General features: G+C 38.7%; 2 protein-coding genes across 2 annotated transcripts; one reads left to right on the forward strand and one right to left on the reverse strand.

The window, feature by feature from the left end:
• Window positions 1-1,794: 1,794 nt before the first annotated feature.
• zcchc17 (zinc finger, CCHC domain containing 17) lies at window positions 1,795-6,184 on the reverse strand. The gene is made up of 7 exons (XM_067613180.1): window positions 6,054-6,184; window positions 5,149-5,327; window positions 3,782-3,882; window positions 3,584-3,675; window positions 3,402-3,502; window positions 3,111-3,253; window positions 1,795-2,707 (listed from the first exon to the last, which is right to left on the reverse strand). Exons 2-7 carry the CDS (start codon window positions 5,285-5,287, stop codon window positions 2,528-2,530), a joined length of 756 nt encoding a protein of 251 aa, XP_067469281.1. The 5' UTR covers window positions 5,288-5,327; window positions 6,054-6,184; the 3' UTR covers window positions 1,795-2,527.
• snrnp40 (small nuclear ribonucleoprotein 40 (U5)) lies at window positions 6,178-15,679 on the forward strand. Its single transcript, XM_067613178.1, has 10 exons — window positions 6,178-6,421; window positions 8,627-8,756; window positions 8,884-8,977; window positions 9,651-9,816; window positions 10,025-10,147; window positions 11,805-11,925; window positions 12,029-12,111; window positions 12,596-12,657; window positions 14,976-15,079; window positions 15,361-15,679. The coding sequence occupies exons 1-10, from the start codon at window positions 6,311-6,313 to the stop codon at window positions 15,408-15,410; spliced, it is 1,044 nt and encodes a 347-aa protein (XP_067469279.1). The 5' UTR covers window positions 6,178-6,310; the 3' UTR covers window positions 15,411-15,679.
• Window positions 15,680-17,359: the final 1,680 nt, after the last annotated feature.

Here is a 17,359-nt window from a genome sequence, read left to right on the forward strand (position 1 = left end):
TAAACTGTTGAAACGTTGAGCTTCTGCCACACCAAGAGTTAATATGAATGACCAAACCAATTTAAACAAAGAAACAAAGCCTGAACAATAATTCCAGGATATCCTCAATGTCTCTGCGGGGAAAACTAAAGAACATTTCCATGAATCCTCCCATCCCATCTGTTGAAGGAGTATGATGGAGATGTGTTTGAGCCACAGCTGTTGGAGTCTGTCAAATAAAAAAAGTTGTGAAAGACTGATATTTAAGACCAAAAATCGTACTAATTACATGCATAAAGGTGCATATTAGGAAACTAAACAAGTATTACTAAACCAGTAGTACACATATACTCTTAAAAAAAATGGGAACAATTGTGCCGTATGAACCCACTCTTATTTCAAGAAGACATTCATATCAATAAACAGCAAACACATCAAACAACTTCATTAAATTGTTTCATTTGAAAATTAATTCTAGACCTACTTAGTCTAAAAAAGAACTTAAGAGAGCTTTCAACTACATGTCAAAATCTTTATCAGCAGATGGAGTTTGCAGAAGATTGTGAGGTGTAGTGGAAAATTTTGAGAAAAAAAAAACTAGAAAGTAGAGCTTTAGTTAAGTTTTTTCATGAAACAAATTAATAAAATCAGGTGACAATGTTTTAAAGGTAAAAATCCAAATACAATTTGTGTTGGAGCAGGTATTCACGTCACCTTCCTTACACTATGTAGTTTATTTCAAACATTTAACCCTGATTTTATAAATCAACTCTCATCTGTAAAAGAATTAGTTTGATATTTTGAGAAATGTGCTTATTGGCGCTCTGGAAACATCTTCACCAACACCTACGTGATGTAACATGTGAATTTGAGTTTTAGAAGTGCTGCTGGGCTGATATTGTTACCGTTTACCTCTTGTTTACAGTCATTATGCTAAACTAAGCTAACCGACCTCTGGCTGTAACCTTATATTTAAAAGACAAATACGTGAGTGGTAATGATCCTCTTCATCAACAACAAAAACTCACCGCCTGAAGGCCAATAAGCATATTTCACAAAATGTCAAACCATCTTCAGGTTTGTTTTGTTTTTTTTCCAAATCGTTCCAACACAATCTACAAGGATCCATAAATCAGGTATTCACCTATTGGCAGCAGAAAGGCTACATGTTTCAAGGATATACTGTAAAAACCCTTCAGATCCCTCAAGGTCAAATCAAACATTGTAATACAAGCCGAACAAATACGCAGATTCCACTTGTTAACTTTTTATGTTCTGCGGTTATATTCAGATTATTGCAAAAATGCAACACAAGCTCACACTTGTTCAGGCTTCAGGGTCATGCTAAATGTTCAACAGGTCTTATTAAAGTCAGGAATTTAATTAATTAGAGTCCTGAGACTGACCAAAGAAGTGGAGTCACTACCAGTGGAGTGCACTGGAGTCGTGTCAGACCACTACAGCTGGAAAAAAATCTCATTGCACAATCTGACAAGTTGAAGTTTAGAAACTAGGTTGAAACAAAACAAACAACGTGTCGATTCCCTCGTGTTGCCTCATCGTGTCTCGCATTGACGAGCAGTTTATCTTTTAAAAGTCTGTCCACTTTGTGCCAATTTTGACCTCATGGGACATGACCCTGCCACGAGACATCTACTTCACATGAAAACATAAACTCAATATGACCCTGTGGTAGAGCACACCCAACCTGAGAATTTCTAATGTACGTGTGTGTGTGTGTGTGTGTGTGTTTTTGTCCCCCAGGGGCCGACTTTTATAGAAACATTATGAGTTCAAAGTGCAGGAACAAAGACATCAAGAGGCATTTTTTTTACATTTACAAATAAAAAACATGCTTTAATGGAATTAACAGTCGACATGCAGGAAGGGGGATATGTGTGTGTGTGTGTGTTGTGAGCAGACCCTGGAGGTAAGATACACAAACACACACATGTATGTACATGGAAGAACACAATAAGCAGTGGACAACTTCAGGATATCACCATAGCTTGGGCTTCCTGTCACGCTTATTTGGGCTGCATTACACTTCCTGTTTGTGTCTTTACTACTTCCTATGTGTGTGTGTGTGTGGCTTTCTCTGTGTTGAATATTTCCAGGATTTCATGTCAGAACCCCCCCAGAGTCGGCTTTTCGGTCCTCGTCTGCCTAATTGATTCCCCAGATCATAAGAAACTGGATAGCTGTAAACAATATCTGGATTTCAAGAGGGAAAGCCACTTGCTGTCATATTGCTTACACCTCTCTGGTTACGTATGATCATGTGTAAACCCCTCCTCCTGTTAGGTTATTTCAGGGCAAGTGCCTCCTGATTTGTTAAGAGTTGTCAAGTGGACTTGATGTATTTCTAATTATATAAGGAGATAATAAGCACTTTCCTCACTTAAATGGATGAAGGTTTCTATAATAAGATGATTGATGGAGAGTTTATTAAAAGATGGAAGTCTGCCTGTTGCTAACCACTTCCTCTTTTGCGTCTGTCTGATAGCTGCAGTGTGTGTGACTGTAGATGTGCAGTGGTGCGGCTGTCTCATCTGTGTTTGTGAGATTTGTGTTTTTTGTGTTTCTTCTTCTTTTTGTCCTCTCTGTCGTGAGTGTGGTCGCGCCGCTTCCTCTTGGATTTGCACTCGTCGCTGCTGCTGCCGCTGCCGCTGCTGTCGCTGTCCGACTCCTTCCTCTCCCTCTTCCTCTTCTTCTTCATTTTCTTCTCCTGAAGGATAAACAACATGGCAAGACAAATGTGTCAATGAAGAGGCGATTGTTGTGTTGTGTGGCAAGAAAAGGAACTTGAACAATGATTCTGCAAAAATGCGTTTTAAAAGAAGCAGACAGCTGTTTCCTAATACTCAAAATGACCACACATTATTTGTCATTTTACCGGCACTTAACCATTATGTATTCTTCCTAACGCCTTTTTTGACAGTTCTCACAAAACTCAATCTTTCTGAGTAAAGCAATCACACATATATAATGTCATCCTGCTCGGATATGTGTGGGTTGTTGCATCAGATGACTCAGAGTCGAGACACAGAAAAAGAAAGGTGCAGGAGAGCTACACACGCACAAAAAAAGGAAGTGAGAACTTCTTGAGAAATTAACTGACAAATATTAACCTTCTTTTTCTTTTTCTTTTTGTCTGAACCTTGTTGAGGTGCGACCGAAGGTGTCTGCTGCTGCTGTGGCTCTTCATCGTCCTCCTCTGGCAAAAGAGCGTATTGCAAGCCCGGAGCAGAGAAACAGTCCTTTGTAAAGTGACCTGAAAAGAGTAATGATCTATTCAAGCAACTGCATACATTTAAAGTGATTTACAATAAATATCCCAGTAGAGAAAAAAAACACTCTGCCTCTCTTGTATTTTGCAGTTTTAATCATTGACAGTTGTATTGCTCATATTGTTGTCGTACCTTTGCAGCCGCACTTTGAGCATGTTGTGTTGAGTACAGCGTCCAGTGTTATCCTGTTGCCAGAGTGGTCTTTAAAATTCCTACGTCGCCTCGCATCTTGCCTGCAAACACACACAGATGAGTAGAACACACACCCGTACACGCACAGTCACACATTCGTCTTAAAAACAGTAAGCACTTACTCTGCCATAACATTGTTAGGGTCCAAGTCCCGCCCTGTTCCCTGATTGACAGCTTTCATTGAGAAGGACAACTTCACCTTTTCTCCTTGAATCTGAGAGGCAGAGGGCAGAGCTTCAGTCATCCTGCTCTGACACTGAATGCTACATACATACTTCGTGTGTGTCTATGTATATGTGTGTGTGTGTGTGTGTTGTTACCTCTCTCCCAATGACTTTAATCCACACCTTTTCCCCCACATCGACAATCTCCGAGGCATTCTCAACCCGTGAGGCTGACATCTCACTCACATGTACCAGGCCTGTATGTGTAAGGAAGAGGAGTTAATATATTGAGCTATGAAATACATAAAAAATTAGGAGAAATTACCAGCAAAAGATTTAGACACGCAAATACATCTTTGTAGTCCTGACGATGAAATTCATGCCGTCATTCTGTCATGACCTGAAGACCGCAGCGTTCTGCTTTCTGACCATTAAAAACCAGTTGAACCGAGAAAGTTTGTTCACACGACATGAATGCTGACTCACAACTCAAGGGATATAACTTTAAAAAGTAATTTCTTGCTAAAATCTTTCTTTAATCATAAACTGGTTCTGTTGTACAGAAATATTAAATAAAACACAACAATGCCATCTGCTTCTCAGCATTTCAGGTGTTGAATTTGTCCTGTTAATCTTGGCTCAGTTCGCCCTCCAGTGGTTGAAATGAGCAGCTGGTGTTCAGATGGACATGCAGGTCAAAGACAACTGTGCCAAAATAAATCATTTGGTTAAGAAACAGTAACTTTAGTATAAATATAAATTTGAGACATTCCGCTACATCAATCTGTTCTTCTTTTTACCATCTCAGCCCAACCTCAAACCTTTCCGACTCTTCCCTTCTCTACATGCACATTATCTTGGATTTTTGACACAGTATCCAGGAAAAAAACTCAAATTAAACTTAACAGTGATTATGTTTAAAAAATATGTTTACATATTAAAAAAAACCTTGGCTTGCATTGTAATATTTATCCTTCCAGATGATCTACTTTACATTGCCTCATACCCTCAAATTGCAGGATGTTGGTTACCGTCTCTTAAACAATTGGAAGAGGAAATTCTGTGGAAATATTAAAATCCAAACCCAAGACCTGTCTGTTCCTTTTCTCATACAACTTGCACTCTATATTTCATCATCATCATCAGGGGTGCCAGCTGTTTCCTGCGTCCTTTGCACTCACCTTGAATTGCTTTTGGCTCTGGTCAAAGTCACAAATCTGACACAGTGTTTCTACCTGGCAGTGGATGCAGATGCTGGCTTAACATCTGTCTGACACGGTATGTTTTCTCTCTTATAGTTTGTTTTTTTTAATCATTACCCATGTTACATTAGATTTTACTGTTTTGTGTCAACACCTATTACACACCTTTTTTGCCTTAAAAAGGTTTTCTTGATTTATGCTCCTGTTACTCACTAATCTGTCTTGTGTTCTTTTGGGCTTCCTCAGTTTCCTTCTGTGATTATTTCCTTCTGATTAGTTAGATCGTTTTAAGTAAATAAAAAAACGTCAGTTCCCACTCACCTTCCTTCTTGTATCCTGGAAGGCGGACAAAAGCTCCATAGGTCTGCACAGAGACCACCTCTCCCTTGGAAATACAGTACAGTGGTGGCAGACCGTCCAGTCCAGCAGGTTCTTGTGCTGGGCCATCACTGTCAGACATTATCTCAGTGGAGGTAGATCATCGGTATCTTTAGGTGAATCTAGAAGATTGATGATGAAACATATTTCATTATTTATAGTCCTGTGTGTTGAACATATATATATATATATATATATATATATATATATATATATATATATATATATATATATATATATATATATATATATAAAGTGCTACAGTATCAATAACATAACACAACACAACATAAAGAATATAATAATAATAATAATAATAATAATAATAATAATAATAATAATAACAACATGAACAAGCCTTCCCTAATAGAAAGGTTTTTGGCCTTTTTTTGTAATTTTATATGTATATTTGTTTAAATAAAGATTTTTTTAAAAAAATAAGTAGAGACCTCCTAACAGCTTTAGAGGGACCTCAACACATTAACAGATATTTCATTTATAATTTTCCTACTTTTTGAAATTTCAGAAGCATCTGATTTAATCTTTTCTCTCTTCTGCAGTATTATTCTTTCTCATGAGGCTCACGGGGATAAAATATAGCTGGTTTCCGTGTCTCGATTTGTTTGAGATAAAAAAAAACTGCTGAAAGACTTTGAATTGTAGCATCGATGCTAATGTTAGCTACATTAAAGCATTGTGCGCCACTTTGCAAACAAGGTTCAAAAGACAAAAACACATAAACAGCTAAATTAATCCGTGCAAAAAAAATGAAACACGTTATATGACGATCAAACATTACGCAGGGTAACACAAAGTCAGTGGAACATATAAAATAAACATGATATTACCTTTCGTTGTAGCAGCGCTAGCTTCAGTTTTACATCCGGTGCAACTCAGTTCGACAACAACCCAAGTAACCAATCATCGCATCCGGTGCAAATCTCGACCAATCAGACGTCTCATAGATGGCGGAAGTAGTCCTTCTCAGTTCTCCCTCTTCACTCGACGTTTCTCCCTGAAAGACGTCCATTCATTTTTATTTTTTGTTTGTAAACTAAACCATTGTAATTAATCGCTTTGGCTGCTGGTTGTCGAGTAAGTCGGGATGATTGAACCCAAGAAGAGAGCGGCGGACATGGCGGTGGTTCCAGCCGCCATGAAGCGGCCGCGGACGGAGCTGGTGGCGGCGGCTCAGTCCCAGCAGCTCGTGGCCACGGTACGTAGACTAAGAGGGCGAAAGTATCCGTACGAGTTACTTACAGCTGAATGTTTAGTTTACAGCTGAATGTTTAGTTTAGTGCTCCCAGATGCACACAAGAGGACCAGAAAGTACTTTTAAGTGTATAAACTTAACCAGCAGAGCTAAAACGATTGGCAGGAAAGGAAAATAACATTACATAGACTCATAATTAGCCAAGTATGCAAGCATACAAAGATTGTGTCTATGTGTTTGGTCCCACAAATGCAACATAGAAGAATAAATAGAACAAAAGTAAAGTAATAAAGTAAGGTAAAAAAGGTAAAACATAGTAATGTTAAAAATTAAATTTGAAATTAAAAACCTATTTACAGAGTGGAATAATAATAGGTTTGAATAATATAGAATAACTTGAAATGAAATATTGACTGTACAAAGGAAGTATGCTTTAGACAAAGAAATGAAGTGTATGAAATATATGAAGGTGACAAGAGCAACAAATAAATGTGACGTGTGCAATAAATAAACAGTGGAGGTTGAATGCAATGCTCAATGTAAAGTCCAGTTTGATTTAAATATATGTAAATTACCAGTGCAGGGATTAAACAAGGGCTGTGAGATTTAAAGTCCAGTTTGATAACAGAACAGTTCAACTATTTAGTAGGACACCAGCTTTCTGTTCCTGTGTCTGCTGCTGGTAGAGGTTTTTATGGATCTCAGTCTTTTTCCTGAGGAAAGAAGTTCAAAGAGTCTGTGTCCAGGGTGGGATGGGTTGGAGATGATCTTGCTTACGCACCGCCTGGCCCCGGAGGAGAGCAGCTGATCAGTGGGGGGGTTTGCAGCCGATGATCTTCTCGGCTGAGCGAATGATGTGCTGCAGCCTCTGAATGTCCTGTTTGGTTGCTGCACTGCGCTGAACAGTGATAGATGATGTGAGGATGGACTTAACAATGGCAGTGTAGAACTGGATCAACACTGCCTGCAGCAGCTGCCTCAGGAAGAACATCCTCTGTTGGGCCTTGTCGGTTATGCAGCTGATGTTAACAGCGTTGTTAGCAATGCACAGTTAGGATAGATTGATATTTAAAATGTAATGTTTGATATTGTGGTAGTTTATTAGTTTTACCACATTGTTTACCAAGTCAGATAAACAGTAATTGTAAACTGTGAAACAGTAATTGTATTGAAAAAGTCCACTTGTTATGGAGACCCAGCCATGAGTATATTAGGTACACCTAACTTAAACATAATACAGTCTAATACATCAAATCCTTCCTTCATGGAGGTTATAATATTCAATTTGCGTTGACACTGTTGTCAAGCGGCACTGATTCAACCTTATGGTCATTTTGGTGCAATAGATTGTATTGCGCTATACTGAGATTAGTTTTTAATACACAAAATAGTAGAAACACCTCTCGGGTACATTGAAGGTAAGATTTATTGGGCTTGTATAAGACCGCATTAGTTTATCTGGGTGTATCAAACTGACAACAGAGCGTCTCTTCATGAGTTATGAAAGTGTATCGTGGTAATTGCCTGGTGGGTTTTTGTCCTCGACTATTAACATCATTTTCCAAGTCAGATTTCTACCAGAATGATTTCTGCAATTCTTGAAAATCAAGAATTGCAAAAAGCAAAAAGCCCCGTTTGACTTTTTATTTTCAAGCAGTCCACTGTAACGAACATCAACTGGACAACTGATGATATTACAAAACACTACTGATATTCAATATAGACCAGCTGATACTGGATTATTTCTGGCCTATATTGATATTTAATTGTTAAAAAGTCCTACAACAAATTATCGATATTTGTTTTTCAACAATAACACATAATATGAACAAATATTTTTGATGAACATCCCTTAAATCTGGTTATTAAAGATAAAAACATGAACTAAGCCGGACATCTCACAGTTGGAGAATAAACTTGTCAGAGCTCTGTCATGGACAAACTATACAAAGACAACACTGTTTCTAAATAACCTCAAACATATCTTTGGCATTTCTGTACCACAATTTTTTGTTACTTATTGGTTTACATATATGCAGATACAGATATAAAATTGATAAACTAATATTGGGCCATCAGGCTCTAATACTAAATGACGGTCTTCTTTTTATTGTTGTAAAACCTTTATGTACTGTACAGTTCACACAGCACTAACCTCAGTTTCACTGACTATATTTGACTCCCGATGATGTGACGTGTCTCCTGTAGGGTCCCCCACGGACTTCCAGCCTGCAGGCTCCCATCATGCTGATGTCCGGCCATGACGGCGAGGTCTACTGCTGCAAGTTTCACCCCAATGGAGCCACTCTGGCCTCCTCAGGATTTGACAGGCTCATATGTAAGTAATTAACACTTACGATTAAACTACTGCAGACGGAGGACAAACCTGCATATCTTTGTGAAAACTTATTAATGCTCCCAGTTACGGTCAATAACCTGTTGTATGCTGTGTTCCTTTGCTGCAGTGATGTGGAATGTGTACGGAGATTGTGAAAATTATGCAACTCTGAAGGGTCATAGTGGAGCCGTGATGGAGCTGCACTACAACACAGACGGCAGGTATGAATAAAACACTGATAAAATTAAGTCTGCCGGACCAAACTCCACCATGAATAAAGAACTTTATTTGACAAAATCAAGACTGATAAACACACAAGATGTGAGAGAACAAATAAAAACAAAGTTAAAACAGTTCAGACACATATTTTGGATAAAAACATCTGATGTCATTTAGTTTGTACTGAATGTGAACAGACATTGAAAACAGTTTCTTCCTGATTTTCTCGCTAATCAAAATTCCCTCCATCCAACTTTTATCTGGTAATGTTTAAATATGAGTCATGAGTTTTCTTTCAAAATAGAGAATACAATGTGCAATCTATACACCTTCCATTCAAACTGATATTGTTTTTGATATGATGGTGTAATTACTGTTCTTTTTGTGCATTAAACAATTCAATAATTAGTAAATGCAGAATCCTGGAGCTTAGAATTTTGATATCAGTAATATTATCAATTATCTAACGACATATTGGTCTAAACCAAGCAAAATGTGACTGTTCATGCTAGTTTCTCCAGTCGATCCATTTGCTTAAGTTGCTAGGAGACATCTCCAACATCCTCCTACTTCTGAATTCATGGATTAATCTACTGAGTATAAACACAATGTATTTTTTTGTTGAGGAACACGTGTAGAAAGAACTTACTAACTGTTCCTCGCTGTATGTTTCAGCGTGCTGTTCTCGGCAAGCACAGACAAGACTGTAGGTGTGTGGGACAGTGAAACGGGTGAGAGGATCAAGCGTCTGAAGGGCCACACCTCCTTCGTTAACACCTGCTACCCGGCCCGCCGAGGGCCCCAGCTGGTCTGCACTGGCAGCGATGACGGGACAGTGAAGGTGAGCTTTCTACATGACATGTAGTGGGGGTTTTATCCCACGTCATGGTTTTCACTGCTCTGTAGGCACAAGTAAGAATGTTGTTTTGGGAAACGAGTGGTTCGTTGTTACTAACATGTGTCAGATGCTGCAGTTTAATTGTTGTGGTGAAAGCTTTACTGGTCTGATAATGGTTTTGTGTGTGTGTGTGTGTTTGTCTCTGCGGCAGCTGTGGGACGTCCGTAAGAAAGGGGCAATCCACACTTTCCAGAATACCTATCAGGTGCTGGCCGTAACCTTCAACGACACCAGTGATCAGATTCTGTCCGGAGGCATCGACAACGACATCAAGGTACCGAGCTTCAGCATACACAGGAATCCTGGAAATGACACAGAAAATCTGAAAAATGATGTGCATTCAAAATGATTATAAAAATGTTGTTATCGAGTAAAACTGTAAAACTTATACATACTATAAATGCTGCATATGTTATGGGTAGTTTAACTAAAAATAATAATTTCTTTTTTTTTTTTTTTTTTTTTTTTTTTTTTTTAAAGCACTTGAGTTAAAAATTCACCAAACAAACAAACATGAGCAGAATGAAGTTGGTCATTGACACCTGTTGTTGATGTCTTAAAATGTTGATGTATCTGCAAATGATGTCAAATAATGATCATGGAAGGCCTGCTGTATATTATGGATCTTATCTCAGCCCATTACAATGAGATCTACATACACTCTATCTGATTCATATTTTACTCTGCAACAGTAAATATTTACTTAAAATGATCAGCATTAATATACACAGTCAGCCTTTTTTGTTGAATACATGCTATACTATAACCTTTTGGTGCTTTTTACCTTTTTACCTTTTGTACCTAATAGCATAACAATATTATTAGTATATAATCACTAAGCAGTCATTTGAGAATAGAGACATGCGTTCACGTTCAAGATGAAAATACATTCATGGCCAGTCTTAAATATCTATGATTTAGATAAAACATCAGGAGTATTTGTACCCAACTGATGAGCTTGGGTGAGCTGAGGAGTCAAAGTAGGACAATAAAATTAAAGACAGATTAGATAATAACTAACAGTGCCACAGTGCTGGGGGCTTTCGTGACAGATTGCCTGCAGTTTCCTGTAGTTGCTTAACCTGATGCGCCAGATGGTTTGTTACACAGAACCATCTGAGAAGTCATCCATGGAAACTGTTTGGAAAAAGGGCAGGTACCTTTAAAAAATACTTGGCTGGTAATTGGATGAACCACCTGTCCATCACCGTCTATCACCGTCTTACCTTGCGAGGCAGCTGGATTCACAATTCAAGACACAAACGCATAACTTGAAGCCCGATGAGATGGATTCTCATGTGATGTTGTGATCTCGTGAATCCAGCTGCCTCACAAGGTAAGCAGTCGCTGTCATAGCAACGAAAACAAAGTATTTACATTGCAATATTCTGCTTTTGTGGCTCAACTCAAACTTCTGTTGAAAGGGATGAGTTCAGTCATGTAGGATGGGGTCACTATAAAGCTGCAGACTAATACCTGTAGCTGGTGAAACACACTTCATTTTTCATTTGGGCATGAACAAAACAAGGTGCTTAAAGGTGCTTGTACAGTATTCATCTCATTGTCAGCAAGCTGTGAACCTGCCTCTCTCAGGTGCTACAAAGCACTTACACATAAAGCAGCAAATTCATTGCTTCTTTTTCTCTTGCATTTTTTATAATAATGTTCAAGGATCACACTTGTGTTTTATGCGCTTCATACTGGTACCTACTTAAAGTTAGAAACTCTGCTGCTCCTTTGCAATTGTGTAGCAGTTGTTTTTGTGTTATATTGTGTTGATTTTCTGTAAGAACGTCACTTTCTTCTTTTTCTTTCCCCCCATGGCTCCAAACACAAAAAGGACAGATGGTTCTTGGCCTCCGGATATAGATACAGACCTGAGAATGACTGTATGTCATCCTTTTTGTAAGACACTGTTGTATGTTGTGCAGGTGTGGGACCTGAGGCAGAATAAGCTGATCTACAGTATGCACGGACATAGCGACTCAGTAACCGGACTCAGCCTGAGCTCTGAGGGATCTTATCTACTTTCCAACTCCATGGACAACACAGGTAATGTGTGTGTGTGTGTGTGTGCAAGAAGTCAGTTTTTTTTAGATAATAACAATGGATTTTATGCGTTCTATGTTTGACTTTTGTTTGCGTCTCTGTGTAGTGCGGATTTGGGATGTTCGACCATTTGCACCCAAGGAGAGATGTGTGAAGATTTTCCAGGGCAACGTTCACAACTTTGAAAAGGTAACAATAATAACTCTCTGACCCTCTTTGTGATCAAGGGCACATGCAGCAGTATACTTCCACTTACAGTACTGATACTCTTTCCACTGTTGAGAACATTCAGAGTAACAGATTGTATATATTTGAGGAAATACAGCAAAGAGCAACAAAGAGAGTTCAACCCTAATTTTTTCCCAAAGGTATCAAAACATGTCACTTTCTGACATTTAATACTTTCATCCTGTGGAAAATCTCTGATACGCTCCACAACTTTGTACATAAGTGACTAACAGCTGCAGTCCTGCTGGCAGTGTTTACACATGTTGTTGACCGCGGTTGCGTGACATCTCCTTTCATCTTCTCTGGCCTTTCCCATCACTCACTGCGGTCCTTTCTAGTAAAGACATGCTCATCTTTCATCTCATTATGGAAATAGTGGCTCACATGTAGAAATAGTTGTGTCATGTTGCTAACGCAGTGTCGAACATCTGCTCCTGTCTTTCAGAATTTGCTGAGGTGCTCCTGGTCTAATGACGGCAGTAAGATAGCTGCAGGCTCGGCTGACAGGTGAGAAGCAAACACACAAACATCAAATGCACATGTTGTTTTCTCACATTAGCTACAGACCGAGGCGTGCTTCATTATCTGGTGCATAATTATTATCTGAGAGCTGAAGTCTGGATGTAACCTCCGGGCTAGCTGCAGTTCTACTAGCGTCTGTAACTCGATGCAGAGCCCTACTGAACAAATCCTTCATGAGTCTTTCTGAAAAAGTGAACCCTGTTCTGAGGTTTACTCTCCATATTCATTGGTTTATCTAGGAGTAGATGTATTGGAGGAAGAAACCTTAGTGATAAAGTTAAACAATTTGATAGTAGGACTGCGACTAACAATTATTTTCATTATCGATTAATCTGTAGATTATTTTCTCAATTCATCGTTTTGTCTATAAAATGTCACACAATTGTAAAAATCGCCCATTATAATTTCTTACAGCCCATGGTAATGTCGTCAAATGTCTTGTTTTGTCTGATCAACAGTCAAAAATCCAAAGATATTCAGTTTACTGTCATGTATGACACAGAAAGGCATCAAATCATCACCTCTAGGAGGCTGCAACCAGCAAATGTTTGGCATTTCTGCTTGATAAATGACTAAAAGGATTATTCAATTATCAAAAGTTACAGATTAATTTTCTACTAATCGATTACTCGACTAATCGTTGCACTGCTATTTGTTAGCATATAAAAAAACTACAGCTCCCATGAACAGCAGCGTGCATACTTGTGTCCTTGTAACTTGGTTTCTTCCATATTGACCAACACCTACTATTAAAGGTGCGGTGTGTAGAATTTAGAGGCATCAAGCAGAATGGAGTTGGCAGAAAAAAGATTATAATATTCATAATTATGTTTTAATTAGTGTATAATCACTTGAAAATAAGAATTGTTGTGTTTTTGTTACCTTAGAATGAGCCCTTTATATCTACATCGGGAGCAGGCATAGACTGTAAAAGATAATGAATGTAGTCACCGTGACATCACCCGCTGGTTTGTGAACTCCCGCTTTGAAGCCTCAAGTTTACATCTGACCATCACCATCTTTGATTTTTGGAGCCAGAAGTGACCATATTTGGACAAGAGGGTGGAGCTGACCCTAATGCTAGCTTGGTTAGCACGGTGCATTTACAGTCTATGGTTAACTGTGATAATGCTAATGCTAATTTTCACTAGTGAGAAACTGGCTTAAAACCATTAACACAAAATGTACTAACTGGCTGGAAAAACTGAACATCAGACCAAACACTGAACAAGACATTTTTGGCGACCAAAATGTTAGAATTAACTTTCATGAACTGAAAACACACTGGAATAGCGACGGTTACGGCTACGTCTATACTCTGTGAATCTGGGGTTAAACCATGGTTACATTACCTAATCAATGTTGTTGCCGTGGAAGCAACTTGCCTGTGACAGCACCCACCTGTCACTCAAATTAGCCATGCCCTTAATTATGCATAGCTTTAAGCCTTGATAAAATTTAAATGGGTGACTTATATAAAAATTCACCCCCTGTACAGGTGTCATTAATGGATAAATTAGTTACAGAGACCAAAACCAATTTTTGTACCAGGCTGTAAACATGTTTATTTCTGCTGTCAGATTAGCCATTTTAACATGGACATCTATAGGGTTTGACTGGCTTTTGGAGCCTCAAGTGGCCATTCGGGAAAGTTTTCGGCACTTCGGTGTCAGCTTCATTTTTCAGCCCTGCAGGTTGCCCCTTGGGAGCGGATCCCCTTCCATTGAGCCCACCATGTTGCACCGCCATGTTTCTACAGTAGCCCACAAACAACCAAACCAAACACTGACTCTAGAGAGGGCTTTTGTGTTTTGTTTTGTTTTTTTGTGAGTTTTGCGGTCACCATAGGTTCTCCTACATGCTTGGAAGGGGGATTTCAGTTGGTTGCAATGTGGAACCTCACCACTAGATGCCACTTAATCTCACACACCGGTCCTTAATTTCATTTTTCCAATTTTTAATCTGTAATCTCTGCTGTCAAAAATGAAGTGATTCTGTGGGTGAAATGGTGTCCATCAAAGGCAAAACTAAAAACATAAATGTTAAGTAAACAATGTTTTTTGACAAGTTTTTTTCTTTTAATCCTCCCTGTGTGATGATGTTCAATACAGTTATGTTGAGGGTTAGATTTTTATCAGCTTGCATTATTACAAATGTAAATGTGATTAGGATGACAGAACCATTAACATCTGTAAACCACAAACAACAGCATAACTTACAACAACAAAAAAATACAATAAAATTCATGTGTGTCAGCTTTGCATCAGGAGTCATACTAACCATTTACTGTTTGGTCTCTTTAGATTTGTGTATATTTGGGACACCACATCCCGCAGGATCCTGTACAAGCTGCCGGGCCACGCCGGCTCTGTTAACGAAGTGGCCTTTCACCCAGAGGAGCCAATAGGTGAGTGGCACCACTGCTTTAGTCTCAGATTACATGCTGTTATACATGTTAGAAGAATGGAAGAGAGATATTTGAAGACTCGAGGAACGGGTTTGTTTTTTTTTTAAGATATAAAGAACACAAGGAAAAGCTAACCTGAGAAGAGAGTAGGGGATGCGTAGGGAAGAGGTTTTATCACATATCCTATTTTTGGTTTTATTTGACATTATTGTAACTTTTTTATTTGATCTTGACTAACAATCAGAGTTTAATCATGTTTTTTTGTTTGTCTCCTCGAACAGTGCTGTCTGGTGCCAGTGATAAACGGCTCTACATGGGTGAAATTCAGTAGGATGTGTGTGTACTCTTGGATGTGTGTGTGTGTGTGTTTGTGAGTATGTTTGTGTGTCCTGCAAGCGAGCGTCCTGCCTTTGGAAGTGGATGCGTGGTGTTTGAGAGCGGGTCAGGAGTCTCTGTAATTTGCTTCAGCTTGTCACAGAACAACCTCAGGACGTGTGTTTGAAGTCTGTGATACTCAGTCGCAACAAAACCTACAAAATGATTTGTTTTTTTATGCTGATTTGTTCCTTTTTAATAAACTTTAGTATTCTGTAAAAAGAATGTGTCAAATCCTTCTGTCATTTTGATGCTTTTTTTTGTGTCCACAGTTGGTTTACATGTAACCTGTTTTTGTTTTTATCCTCCAAACTTGAGTAAAAACAGACCAGCTATTAAACAGCGTGGCCTGTTTATGCCCAGATCATTTTACACCGTCCATCCTCTACTACTTTAAAATGGAAATTATTGTTCCTTCTATTCCACTACATCTTTTTGACAGTGCTAGTATTGACAGACACTTGTATTTGTGCAACAGAAATCAATTAGACAACATTATCAAGGTAGTGAGAACATCTTTGATGAGCAGCGTCCTTCCTCGTCGCACATTTTCTGGTAACAAATCACTTGGAAAGCAAAATCCACCTCCAGACCGTCTTCTCTTGAATGAATCTGACAGTCGCCCCCCCTCTGGTCAGAGATACAGGCTGAAGTCAAGTCAAGTTAATTTTATTTGTATATCCCAATATCACAAATTTGCCTCAGGGGGCTTTGCAATCTATAAAGCAATACAACATCCTCTGTCCTCACACTCTCGATTCAGATCACTAAGAAACCTCAGGGAGAGCAACAGAAGAGGGATTCCTCTTCCAGATCAATATTCCATGTGCAATAAATGCACTTCACATATACTTATTCTAAAAAATATATTCAGATATACCTATTGATTCCCCACACAGACTAGGACTTCATCTTATTTGCCTTTGCTGCAGTTTTAAAATAAACTTTTTTACTTTACTTTCTGTACAGAGTATAATTAACATACTTTTAATGTCATGTGTTGTTTCACTGTGTTTTTATTGGTTTTTCATTTGCTTTGCTGCAAAATGATTTCCTTATGTGTGACAATAAAAAAAGAACTGAACTGAAATGAAGATTCAACACTGAAAGGGGCCCAAAAAGTGTCTGCAACTACTTTGGACACTTTTACTGCTCATATGTCTGCTTATATTTCTTTAAAAACGAATGAAGGCTTTTAATAGATTTTTTTTCTCCTTCCAGAAATACTGTCATTTCCATGCAGGGCTGAGCTTTTTCAACCTCTGGATTAGTCTATCTATAGTGATCTATGAATCAGGTCAGTTTAATTAGCACTACATGGAGTTATTGGCATGTGACTGGAGCTATACTAAGTTTCTTTCTACTGATTTTGGGTCATTTTATCTATTGCAACTAGATATTTCTTGAGTTATGCACTGTATGAAGACACTGCATAAAAATATTGTAGCTCTTTATCATTAAAAGCACAGTTCTGTTAACTCACTTTATATTTGGGACACGAGGAAAAAATCGTCGGCAGAGATTGTAGTGAACTGGATATTAAATGGTTTGTTTTGCATTGATTGTCACTGGCCTCGCGATAAACAACAAGGCGTGCATTATGTTCCTTTCCAAGTAGTTTATCTAAGGCTCACTTTATTGCTGATGGTGAGTAGATGGGATTAAACAGGCCTGTTAATTGTGTCTCCCCCACCACCCCCGTCCTGCTCTGAATAACCGCAGGCAGAGAAGAGAGCAGCACCGCGGGCCAGAGCTGCTCTCTTCCCGGCCTGTATCCTCTCTCTCTCTCTCTCTCTCTCTCTCTCTCTCTCTCTCTCTCTCTCTCTCTCTCTCTCGCTCTCTCGCTCTCGTGGAGGTAGGGAGCGGAGCAGACTTTATTATTTTCGGCTGTCTGAGCCACCTCCT

This window comes from Thunnus thynnus, chromosome 15 (genome assembly GCF_963924715.1).
Source record: "Thunnus thynnus chromosome 15, fThuThy2.1, whole genome shotgun sequence".
Classification (NCBI taxonomy): Eukaryota; Metazoa; Chordata; class Actinopteri; order Scombriformes; family Scombridae; genus Thunnus; species Thunnus thynnus.

Coding starts and splice junctions, on each gene's coding strand:
- snrnp40 (XM_067613178.1), top strand. CDS start 6,311: ATGATTGAACCCAAGAAGAGAGCGGCGGACATGGCGGTGGTTCCAGCC. Junction 8,757..8,883: donor AGGATTTGACAGGCTCATAT/GTAAGTAATTAA, acceptor CCTTTGCTGCAG/TGATGTGGAATGTGTACGGA. Junction 10,148..11,804: donor GCATCGACAACGACATCAAG/GTACCGAGCTTC, acceptor TATGTTGTGCAG/GTGTGGGACCTGAGGCAGAA.
- zcchc17 (XM_067613180.1), bottom strand. CDS start 5,287: ATGTCTGACAGTGATGGCCCAGCACAAGAACCTGCTGGACTGGACGGT. Junction 3,254..3,401: donor CTCAAAGTGCGGCTGCAAAG/GTACGACAACAA, acceptor TACTCTTTTCAG/GTCACTTTACAAAGGACTGT. Junction 2,708..3,110: donor AAAAGAAAAAGAAAAAGAAG/GTTAATATTTGT, acceptor TTTATCCTTCAG/GAGAAGAAAATGAAGAAGAA.